This window comes from Muscardinus avellanarius (genome assembly GCF_963383645.1).
Source record: "Muscardinus avellanarius genome assembly, chromosome: 3".
Classification (NCBI taxonomy): Eukaryota; Metazoa; Chordata; class Mammalia; order Rodentia; family Gliridae; genus Muscardinus; species Muscardinus avellanarius.
In genome coordinates, this window is record NC_137788.1 from 54169008 (window position 1) to 54181822 (window position 12815).

Genomic DNA, 12815 nt, shown 5'->3' on the forward strand with positions numbered 1-12815 from the left:
GATGGAAGTAAGATTTTTCTGATGAAGTTATCTGATAGTACATTATGATGTCCTTTGCATTCAACCAATAGAAATTAAAATTCTAATTACAAATTGAGAAATTAAAACTCAAGTTTTAATTTCTTCTCTGAGGGCTTAATTTATCCATTTTACATTCAAATCATTCTCTCCTTAAATCCATTATATTTATATTGCACTGTTGAGTATACTCTGAACACTTAAGACCAACATCTAGGTGTTACACAAATTAATTTATTGTTTGTAATTAGCTAATTACATTAATGGGCATTTTCTCATTATGATGACTTCCTTTTTCATGCAACTTTGTAACTGAAGAAAATCAGATAGGGAATATTCCAATAAGAAACATCAAGTATTATGTAAAATATAATAAATACTTTGAAGATTAAAGAGCTAAATATTTAATACAAAGGCCTTACTGTATATCCAACTGGTGTTTCAAGAGGAGTATTTTGTTTTTGTTGACAACTAACATGGTAAAAAGTAAAAAGTAAGTGGTGATGATCAGTTAAAGTAGCAGGGAGTTTAACTTTGATTTCTTCATGAAAATCAGGAGACCTTCATACAGAAAACAGAAAGAAAGAAAATTAACAGTCAGTAATTTGTTGAAAATATATAATTATTATATTTGTATATTTGAGTAATTCTTTAATTTTAGAATTTATACTTCATTTTTCCTCTAAAGTATTTTTCTTTATTCCTAATGAAATAATTGAATCCTACTTCTAAATAAGAAACCAAACACTCTTTTTTGACATTTCTCATAACATTTTAATTAATGGGTGAGTAATCCTACTATTTAAAAATTCATTAATAATTACCACCTTGACACTGATATCTTCTTTGCACTGAAATCTGTATGAAAGACAAGACCCAGGATAGGGCTTTCTACATTTATGAACCTATTCTGACACATACAGAAATAAATTAGTTTTATAACATGTGTCTTAAAGCTATACCACAGAAAAATACTTTTCCTTTGTAGTACAGTTTCATAGTAATATCTCTACAGATATCTTTATATTAAGTTGGGTTCTCTGGACTGTTTTATATAAGTTATTCCATTGTTAACCTAATAAAAAATATTACCAAAACATGAACTTGTATTGACTGACTTAAAGAAAAAAAGATAAAATCAGACAATGTCCACAAATTGCATTTTTGTATGGTTTAACAGTGTTTCTAGATATGAATAGTATAAAAGTACAGTAAAAATCATATCTTAATATATTATCTTAATATTTTCATCTCTATATTCAATTAGTGCAGCTCCAAGGAACATTTTTATAGGAAAGTATAGCTGTTATTCATGACAAACATTTAAAACAGATAGAACTTTAGCATTCCAACTTTTATACTCAGTGACTATCTCTCAGAATTATATTCAACAAAAATGCAATTAAACCATAAGGTTCCAACTCTCTGATTCCAACTCTCTTTAAAGTGAAGGCTGTTCCACCAATTAGGTTTTTTTCCCCTTAGATGCTGATGCTAATTGGTCAATTATCCTTCCCTCCCAAATAAACCTCAAAAACATGTTAGCATAAATATTAAGTGGAAGTAGGCTTTAAATACTACTACTAAGAAAGACAGCATATGCTATCCATTCAAGAACTTAATGACTTTGGGAAAAAATGAAGATATATATATTCTATTATTAATCTCACCAATCATCACTGAATTATGAAAAAGTCGAATCTGCCAGTGGTATAAGTACTATCTTTTTTTTTTTTTTTCAGTACTGGGGATGGAACCCAGGGGCATTCAACCTCTGAGCTACATATCCAGCCCTATTTTTTTTATTCTTTATTTTGAAACAGGGTCTCTATGAGTTGCAAAGGTACTTGCTAAGTAGCTGAGGCTGTCCTCGAACCCCAATCCTCCTATCTCAGCCTCCCAAATGACAATATTACAAGTGTGCACCACCACACCTGGCTAGTTCTATCATTTTAAGTCCACAAATGCTGAGAGCAAAATAAATAATAATAATAATAATAATAATAATAATAACAACAACAACAATAACAATACTAATAACCTAGCCACAAACTGAGAAACTCTTAAAAATGACTACCTTCTTTATCAATATCTTTTCTAGTATTGAGTACTTTGGTTCATTTCTTCCCAAATCATATTATGTGAAGGTTTTTGTGGAAAATTTAGTATCTATAAGAATTAGTATCTATAAGTTTATCTAAAATTTAGTATCTATAAGTCATTCAGCAAGGAGGCGTGACTGCCCACTTTTAGATTAAACACTTTGTTATTTCTGTGGTGGTCTTAAAGATGAATAGAAGACAACAATTACTCTCAACGAGTGTATAAGTAGGTAAATAAATAAGACACACAAATATTAATAGCTATCCTACAAAACAGGGGTTAGCAAACTATGATTCAAGAGCCAAATCCAATCTACTGTCTTATTTTATATAGCCTACACATTCAGAACGATTTTTCCTTTCTTAAAAATCAAAAGAATAATACATTACATGATGTGAAAATTATATGAAATTCAAATGCCAGTGCCCATAAGAAAGTTTTATTGGAACAGAGCCACATTGATCTACTTATAACTTTACTTATTTTCTATGGCTGTTTTTATGCTACAATGCAGAGGTACATGGTTATACCAGAGAGGGCTTGTGGCCTTAGGCCTAGAACATGTGCTATATAGTCTTTGTAGAAAATGTCTGCTGAGGACTGCGGTTGTTACTCAGTGGTAGAGTACTTGCCTAGGAGACATGAGGCTCTGGGTTCAATCCTCAGCACTGCAAACAAAAAGAAAATTCTTGCCAACCCCTGGTTATACACTTCAAGAATTGAGCTGAACAAAGTACTTCAAATTTGAAAAAAGAGAACTATCATGTAGGAGGTGTTACTTGATATAGGCCTTACAGAGTGAAAAGTAGAGTAGGAGTTCAATAAAAAGGGAATCATTATCATAGCAGAAAAAAAAAATCAAAGAAAAGACCAGAAACAGGACAGCACAGACTATTTTCACTCATGAGGCTGAGAGAAACCAAGACTTAAAAGCTCAATAGATACTAGAGAATAAAAGAAGGAAGGCACACATATCTTAAATTTTGAACCAGAGGAACTGGAAAAATGGTGATACTATTAACAAAAATAGAAAGGCAGACAGATACAGAGTTGGGAAAAGTGTCAGGAATACATACACAGAAACTGAAAAGACAGCTGGGCACCAAAATGAATATTTCCTGTATATCAATGAAAATACCTATGTGTATCTTGCAAAGAAGGTTAGGACTGAAAATAAAGAGTTGGGACAATACATATAAATATTAGCATTTTCACTGAACATAAATCAGAGAAATACAATAAAGATTACTTACAAAGAGATATACAGATAAAGAAGGGTTAAGAGCAAAGCTTTAGTATTTTGTATGGAATGCCTATGCTTATGAGAAAAAATAATTACTGCAAAAAAAAAGAGAATGTTCAAAAAAGTAGAAGGAAACTGAGATACAGCTATAAAGTAAAGGTGAGAAAGAAGAAAGTTTAAAGAAGAGCAAGGAAAATACACTCTGCAACTGCACCGAAGAAAGACTTGTGTTTCTTTTTCAAATCTAGCAAACAAGAATTTCTTTTTGAGGATGAGAGATGGAGCCATGAATAGGACACTGATGATGCAAGAGAAGGGGTCCCTGAATCAACCTGTTTTGGAAGAGGCTGGAAAGTCGGCTTGAGAGCAGAAGTGAAAAGATTCACAGGAGCAGGGAATGAGTCATTACTTTTGAAATAGAAGAAAAGGGAGATGAGCATGGAGATAACCCCAGGTGAAGGGTAAAGAAGTGTAGGAAGTCAAGCTGGACAGTCTTCATGAACTTAATAAAACAGGATGGCAGAAAGCAAACAGAAAAGAAACAGGACCTAAGGAAACTCCTACTGCTATTGTTATATGAGGCAGTAAAAGCAAAATTAAAAAATGACAGTAAGATTATGAAAGAGCAGTGATATCGAAAAAAAGATAAAAGAACAGATAAAATACTGGTAACCTCATCATGTAAAACAGCGTCAGTTTGCATTAGCCCTGACTGGTTCAATTTTGTGATTTTCTCCAACAGCATTCAATAATCTCCCCAAAGAAAACAGAAATTAAAAGTTAACCAAAGAGCAATTTCCCAAGAAATGAAATGGAAAGTAACTAAATCAAAGGATTATTGCATGCTGAGAATACCATCAACTTAATTAATGGGTTTAAATTTAGGAAAGAGTTAAACAAAACTAAAAGTGCCAGGAAAAAATAACAGGGAAAGGTCAAAAGATCAGAGATCACAATGATAATAATATGGTAAAAATGATCAGAGAATTGGTAGAAAAGATGTTTTCTGCACAAAGCTTATATTAGAGGTGTTTATGGAGAATGGCTGTGCAGGTAGAGAATGAAAATTACAACTGTGATGTCAGCCCTGAATTTGGCACCTTCAGTGCAGCAAAGCATTTGGTAAACACACTAATGTGAGTGCTAACAATGCCACTGAGAAGTAACTTTGAAAGAAATATTTTAATTCAGTACCTGTTATGATATACTACGGCTGTATAGGCTTCCTTTGAAAATTCTGAACAGCTAGATTTACCAAAGATTACCTGTAACAAATAACAGCATGTTGAAACTTTGTTGTAATAAATGTTGGATGTTTCATATTTATGTAAGATTTTGTCTGATTTAATATCTTTTTAAGAAAAATGGGCAAAATCAGCCCAATGAAGAACAATGTGCCTACTGACGTTTATCAAAAATTCAGTTGCTTAACTATAAATTTCTTTTCAATGATAAACCCATCTGACATTCAAACATTCAAAAAGTTTCTATCAATTATACTTCTATCTACTGAGCAATAAAGTACATTTCTTTCCCTTTTCTCAAAGAAAGTAAAGAATTCATTGTTAAAACTGGAGGTAGCATAATATCATTTGGAATTTTTATAAGAAACATGATCCTTGATCAGTGGCATAAATCTACTATTCAAGTTGGTGGTTTCTCCTCTAAAATATTAGTCATTCTGAAATAAAATATAAATTATTTATAAAGTATATAAAGATTCCTATTTTTAGGTATATCTTTGTACCCTTTGCTTCTAGTACTCCCTACAAGCTACTTTACAATAGAGGAGGAGCTGCATTCTTATATCCTTATACATTTGTTAAAAAAAATACCCACCACTTTAAAAAAAAAACAACTTCTGGAAAAAGTTTATAAGCAAAACAGTTCAACCTTGTATATCTGCCTCTTAAATTCTGGCAAAAATACTGAGGCTAATTTGGGCAGCTAATTACATAAATGGCAGAATGGTGTCAAGGTCATATCAAAGATTACTATGAGAGAGTTAAATTTGTAATGTTATCTAGCAATAGAGTAAACTCTTAAGCTGGCTTAGCCATCTTTATGCATTAACAGATATGTGGACATATCAGCACATTTCTATCAACATAACTGGTAAAACAACTATAAATTTATTTTTTATTTAAAGAAAATTGTACCATTCTTAATTAAAAGGGCATATTAATAGGTATTACTGTTTCTTTTTTTTAATATTTTAAGCAGGTCCTTTTATTTTAATGGTATATAAAGTATAGTAACTGATTCTTCTAGATAAGCCTTATTTCATCAATTTTCTGGTATTTTAGTATGTTTTTATCAAATGGTCCAGAGACAGAATTATTAAGTTTATATTTTTTCATACTGACATTACATAACCACAAATCATTCTTAGAACCTGTTTGAATAGTCCTTGTTTTAAAATAAAATGAACACATTTCAAACCAGCCACTCACATAAACAAAAGCATTATATTTTCATATGATTAATAATATATAAAGAAAAGCAATGTGGCACCATTTTTTCTCAGAAAGGCTATCACTTTTCACAATATATCGTGATTATTTTTGCAACATGAATAAAATAAAGTGGAAAGTGTTTCTTTTTTGACCATTTGAAATGTACTTTTAATCATTCAGCAACATGACTTGAGCACTGATAATGTACCAACCACTGGGATGGCATCAAGATATGAGTAGGACATGGCCCTGCCCATAGGAGCTCACAGTCTAAGGGGTGAGATGGAGAAATAAACATATAATCATAGGGTGATAAGCCCCAAAGAGGGAGTGCTCTAACTGCCAGCGTAGGTGGGGTACAGCTGGGGCTCGCAGAGAAGGCCATAAGTGTGCTGAGACAAGGAAGAGTTTGTTAGGCAAAAATTAAAATCAGATTATTTTATATATACTCCATCTGTCAAAAGCTCCAATTTATATGGAAATTTTCACATACAGGCTGATGAAGCATCTGTTTTCACAATCTAGTATCTTTTCATCAGTTATGATAGTGTATTCACTCCTTTAGCATGACTGAAGAGCTAGTCAAGAGCATAAAATGCTAATTTCAAACCTCAAAAAATCTACATTTATTCAACAAATATTTATTCAGTACATATTATATGTGAGGATCTGAAATAGCTGCAAAGATGAATAATTTATGTTCATTGCTGTCAAGGAGATCTATAAATATTGATGAAACTGAAGCAATAGGGGAAAAGAAAATGTATCACTCCTACCAAGTAGAAAATCAAAAGAACTTGATTAAAAGACAGACATGAAAGGACAAAGTAAGATTCTGCTCCCAATGTACCCATTCTTAGCTAAGCATTCTCATTTCACTAGGGTTCTCAGAGGTTGAACATCTACAGCTACTTCATACTCCAATTCCATGTCACCAACTTCAGTTGAGCTAAAAATTTATTATCATGGAACTTGCATTCAGTCTGGCCTCTATCTACTCTTTATGACTTAGCTTCCATTGCTCTGGCTCACTGGCAACTCACCACTGTACTCAGCACTATTCAGTGACATTCATAGATCCAACTCTCCAGAAAGAGCTATACATATTAGAATGCCTACATATATGTATAAGAAGCATTTTCAAACTATAACACAACCTCATGTACCTACATTACCTGCTACCTCCCTTATCTGACTACACTTTCTAAAGGGCCTAAGATAATCAGAACTACATATGCCCAAAATAAAACTATCCATATTTTGATTGAAAGCCCCAGGTTATACTGATCTGGCCAGTTTTTCTCAAAAGCCACTATTTATATTTATATTTACCTTACTTGTCATATATTCTCTAGATTAGAAATCTTATTCATCTTTGTATCTCTAAGAGTGTCTAGCGTATACCAAGTCCTCGTAAATAATATTAGATTTTAAGCCACTGTATTACTATCTATATAAAAGATTATTAAAAATCATATTAATTTCTAGTTTGGAGCTGCCAACCCAGGGATACCAAAGGAAAAAAAAAGAGGGGGATCTATTTGAACCATATACGAGAATAGGAATTGTAAAGAACATTTCTTACCGGCATGGCATTGCTCGGATCTTCCCCATACATAAACTGAACTTTCACTGTTATATTTCTGGCAGAACCTTGACGATTGGCAAAATTAAGACTCTGGGGGTAGATGTAGAGAAGATTTCTGCAAAAACAGTAATAACAGTGAATAAGCATCTAAAACACTGTGTTTCACTCACTAAATACCACAAAAAGAAACATAAAAATATTGAATTGTCAGCCATAGTGCTAAGTATTTTCATATGTTTTATATGATCATTAGAGCAATCATTCAAATCACAGCAATCAAACATATCCCAATTTTGAAGATGAACTGAGATTCAGAAAGTTAACTGATTTTCACATGTAACTAGGGAAATGACAAAGCTGAACACAGAGTACAAGTCAGCCAGACTTCAAATTATCTTTCCTCTACAACAGGCTTCTGGGAAATAAAGGAGTGGGGCCTGAAACATTATTAAGACACTAAAAGATCATTTTAGCATTATCTTAGTTCCTCCAAGCAGATATAAATAGGCTGAAATTTATAAATGTGTTTTTGTATAAATACAATATTCTACATTATCGTTTGAAAGTATACTGTAGTATAATAGTTAGGTAATTACTGTGAGACAATTTCACTCTACTCTGCATTTTTTTTGACTTCTTAACTACTAATGATTGTGCACCTTACACCAACTTCAATAGTCCCTGGTGTCGTCAAAAAGAAGAAAAATAATTCAAGACAATATACCAAAAGAAAGGGCTAAAAAATTAAATAAATAAAAAGAAGAATGAATGTTACTTTACCTGAAGATTAGTGCTTTGAACTGATGAAAAAGACTTCAAATATAATAAAAACCCTGCTGATCAATTGCTTGGGTAATGAAAATAGGCCTAAATGTTCCAGAGGGCAGTAGGACAATATAGAAAAATTTTCAAGAGCACACAATCCTTGACTCAGATAACCTACCTCTATTCACTTCCTCCTTGAGAACTATGCACAAGTAATAAGTGGGTGAGCCTAGAGTAATTCATTATCACATTTTATAATTAAGAATCATTACAAATAATTATTTTTAAAACATAATGTTCATACAGTATCCTTAACTTAAAAGTCCAAAACCTGAAACTTTTTGAGCACTGACATAATGCCACAAATCTGACAGTTCAATGTACACAAGCCTTGTTTCATGCACAAAATTATTTAAAATATTATATAAAATTACCTTCCAGCTATGTGTACCACATGTGTGTGAAACAAAAGTAAATTTCATGTTTTGATTTGGGTTCCATCCTCCAGAATATTTTATTATCTATATGCAAATATTTCAAAATCCAAAAACAACTGAAATCTGAAAGACTTCTAGTCCCACACATTTCAAATAAAGAATATTCAATCTGAATTTAATTGGTTAATTAAACTATGATATAATAAGAAAGTATACTCGAGAGTCTCCAGAATGACAATGTGTACCAGTATTTATTGATGTGAAAAGAGATACCTAGTATGCTGAATTGAGGGTGGGGGAATGCATTCCAGAGTAGGATGCATAGTGGCATTACCCTATTTATGGAAAATTCTCTGTGAGAGTATATGTATGGGAGGGAAATGGAAAGAGAAAGACAGACAGGATATATAAAACTATATTTCTTTCTTTTTAAATTTTTTTAATTGGTGCATTGTAGTCATATATCTTAATGGGTACAAGATGGTAAAAACATGCATGTACACATCATTCATTTAGCCCTTCCCCAATTCCCATCCTATTCCCTCCCCCTTCCCACCTTCCACGTTTGGCTTAGTGACTGACTTTGATATGTCTGTGAATGTACATCATGTACATTAGCGGATTTCCCTCTTCCCATCCGCCTCCCCCTCAGTTAGGTCAGCTTATTTACTCATCTGTGGTTTTTACTTCTTTGTCCAAAGTTCCTCCTATGACCCACTTTTCCCCTAACTTCTATATATTAGGGAGTGCATTCAATTTTTTACTTTTTACGACTGACTAATCTTACTTAGCATAATGTTATTTTTAAAAACATAATAGTGATGGTTTTAGGTTTTGTAGTTAATATTTAAGTTTTTTATACTTTTCTATTTTGTTTGAATTTCTGTAGTGAAACTATAATATGTACAATTATGATTTCCATGATGGAGGAAGGGAGGAGAATATACCCTGGAAATATTAATAAAAATGGGAGTCAGTTGTATTCAAAATAGTCAAAATTGTGCAACGCAAATAAATAATAGAGATGTTATAATTGGTCAGTTTGCTAATTAAAAGAACTAGAGATCAAAATTACTATAACTAACCACTAAATTCACCAAATGAAATTTGTACAGGAAACATTTGATTTCCCAACAAATGTCACACATTATGTTGAACACCAGGGAAATTAAAAAAAAAAAAAAAAGGTTAAGAAGCAATTCCCTGGTCTTGAAGAACAGTCTGAGACAGAAATCCTATCAACAGAAAATGTCAACCAATTAGTGCTATGAGAAAGGTATGAGAAACTGAGAGGGAAAGACAGTTACTTAGCCAGCTCTGAAATCTGTATCTGTAAGGTCTCATATCTTTTTCTATCTTTGCTATTTACTTGTTAAAAGAAAAAAAAGTAAGTTTGTGTGTAGACTTTTCCAGAGCTTAGAGTTTATGGATTGCATTCCTATAATGTTGTTTAACATGTTTCTCTGTGTTTTCTATAAACTGAGAGCTAGATCTAGTGCCTTGGTCATACTTAAGTTCAAAATTTTCTCAGCAAAATAACTACATAAAGGACTGTGTTCTTCTACCAGGAAGAAAATGTTTGGTTCTTTCTTTTTATGCAACTAGTGGATAATGATCGATACCTAAATCTATTAATTCATTAAGGGTTGCCAAAAAATAATTTTCTGTCGTTCATTCTTTATTTAATAGCAGGGACAGCTCTATAAAGGGCACCTTCCTTCATCTATTTGTTTTGCCTGGGAGCCATTATATAATAAGTAGGAATAAATTCTTGAATCCTTTCCATTATTTCCCAGTTTTAAAAATAAGTCAGTATACTCTGAACCTTGAAAATGTGATTAGAATTTTTAAGCATCCTTTATATATTTTATGGGTTTGAATACATTGCAATATTATCTTTATGAATATTTAATTGTCCTTCCTTTGGTAAATGAAAACAAATGGATACAGACTTATAGTAGTCTTTGATAGCTTCCTGTTTTCTCTTATAAAAAGATGTTGCAGGTTCTTCTAATACATTTATCCTCAGACCTGCAATCATTTCTCCAAGAAGTTGATTCTTTTGTATAAGAAGCCTTTTTCCAAACAACAGTATGAGCCACCACTGTGAGTTAGTCATTGTTTTTAGACCATTTAAATACAAAGAGATAGAAAAAACTGCTGTTACCATGAAAAATACATTCTGAATTCATACCAAATTTTCCGATTCAAATCAGGGCTATAGGATATTTACTTAATCTTTTATTATTTTCTGATATTTTCTTTTTATAGTTTATTGGTGTGTTATAGTCTTATAATGTAGTTCAGACATACATTTTCACAGTACTTGGTAGGCTTTCCTTGACTCCCACACAGGTATTGAGACTGGCATTGGTATTCTCACATATGTACATCTGTTGATGAAAGTGATTCCTTCATTGATTCTCCCTTTTCCCTACTTCTCCTAGACCACCTTCCTGGCTCCACTGGAGTTTCTCCTCCATTATCTGAAGTCCCTCTAGTATCCCTACTACTCCCTAGCTTCCACATAGGAGAGAAAACATTGTCCCTTCACTTTCTGTGACTGAATAATCTCCCTTACAATGTTTTTCAGGTCCATCCAATTTTCTTGCAAATGATATAATTTTGTTCTTCTTTATTGCTGAGTAGAATTCCATTATGTGTATATCCCATAATTTTATAATCCATTCATCAGTTGATGGACACCTAGGTTGGTTCCATAATTTGGCTATTATAAGCTGTGTTGCTATAAACATGGGTTTGCTATATATATTACAGACAGCCTACAAAAAGGGAGATCTTTGCCAGCTATCCCTCTGATAGAGGACTAACATCTAATATATAGAAATAACTTAAAAGACTTAACACTAAAAACCAAATAGCCCAATCAAGAAATGAGCAATTGATTTAAATAAAATATTTAGAGAAAAGATACAAATGGCCAATAAATGCATGAAATAATGTTCAATATCATTAACAGAGAAATGCAAATCAAATCTATACTAAGATTCCATCTAACTCCAATGAGAATGGCCATCATCAAGAAGCCAAAAAACAATAAATGCAAAATCTCAGGAGTTTTGATTTGTATCTCTCTGGTAATATGTTGAGCATTTTTTCATACATTTAATTTCCATTTGAATTTCTTCTTTTGTGAAGTGTCTATTTAGTTCACTTACCCATTTTTGATTGGGTTATTTGTTTTCTTAGTGCTGAGTTTCTTGATTTCTCTGTATATTCTAGATATTAGTCCTCTATCACGGGAATAGTTGGCAAAAATTTTCTCCCATTGTTGGCTCTCTGTTGAGGTTCTTGATAGTTTCCTTTGCTTTATAGCGCTTCAGTTTAATGTAATCCCACCTATTAAAATGCCTGTTAGTTTCTTGTGCCTTTGGGGTCTTGTTGAGAACATTTCTACCTATGCCTATATGTTGCAGTGTTGAACCTATGCCCTCTTCAAGGAGCTACAAGGTGTCTGGTCTAATTTCCAAGTCTTTGACCCATCTTAAATTGACTCCTATGCAGAGTGAAAAGTGGGGCTATTTCCATTTTTCTGCATATGGTTAACCAATTTTGCCAACACCATTTGTTGAAGAGGCTATCATTTTTCCAATGTATGTTTTTGGTCCCTTTGTCAATAATCAATTGGCTGTAAGTGTGCAGATTTGTTTCTGAGTCTTCTACTCCATTTTTCTATTTATCTGATGTTTTTGTGCCAGTATCGTGCTACTTTTATTTCTATGGCTTTATAGTATATTTTAAAATCAAGTATTATGATTCCTCCTGTGTGGTTTTTGTTGCTGAGAACTACTTTGGCTATTCTGGGTTTTTTGTTGTTCCAAAGGAATTTAAGGACTGATTTTTCTATGTCTGTAAGGAATGACCTTGGTAATTTAATGGGTATCACACTGAATCTGTAGATCACTTTTGGAAGAATTGCTACTTTAATGATACTTATTCTGCCTATCAAGAAAATGAAATATCTTTCCATCTTATAAGGTCTTCTTTGATTTCTTTTTTTTTCAATGTTTTATCATTTTCTTTGTTGAGATCTTTTACCTCCTTGGTTAAGTTTATTCCTTAATGTTTTATTTTTTGTGGAATATCTTGAGTGGAAGTATTTTCTGGATTTAGAATGGTAATCATAAAAAATACAAACAACAATAAATGCTGGCAAGGATGTGGAGTAGTGGGAACTCTTAATA

At 32.4% G+C, this 12815-nt stretch overlaps 1 protein-coding gene across 9 annotated transcripts in view; it reads right to left on the reverse strand.

Annotated features, from left to right (window-relative positions):
• Positions 1 to 12815, reverse strand: part of DOCK7 (dedicator of cytokinesis 7) — a gene marked incomplete at both ends in the record, with an annotated part of 202642 nt that overhangs the window by 82703 nt on the left and 107124 nt on the right. For all 9 annotated transcript variants that reach the window (XM_080692026.1, XM_080692025.1, XM_080692023.1 and 6 more), the window contains 3 exons: positions 441 to 579; positions 4559 to 4629; positions 7406 to 7523. In XM_080692026.1, the coding sequence (XP_080548152.1) occupies positions 441 to 579; positions 4559 to 4629; positions 7406 to 7523 (328 nt within the window). The remainder of the gene's footprint in view (positions 1 to 440; positions 580 to 4558; positions 4630 to 7405; positions 7524 to 12815) is intronic.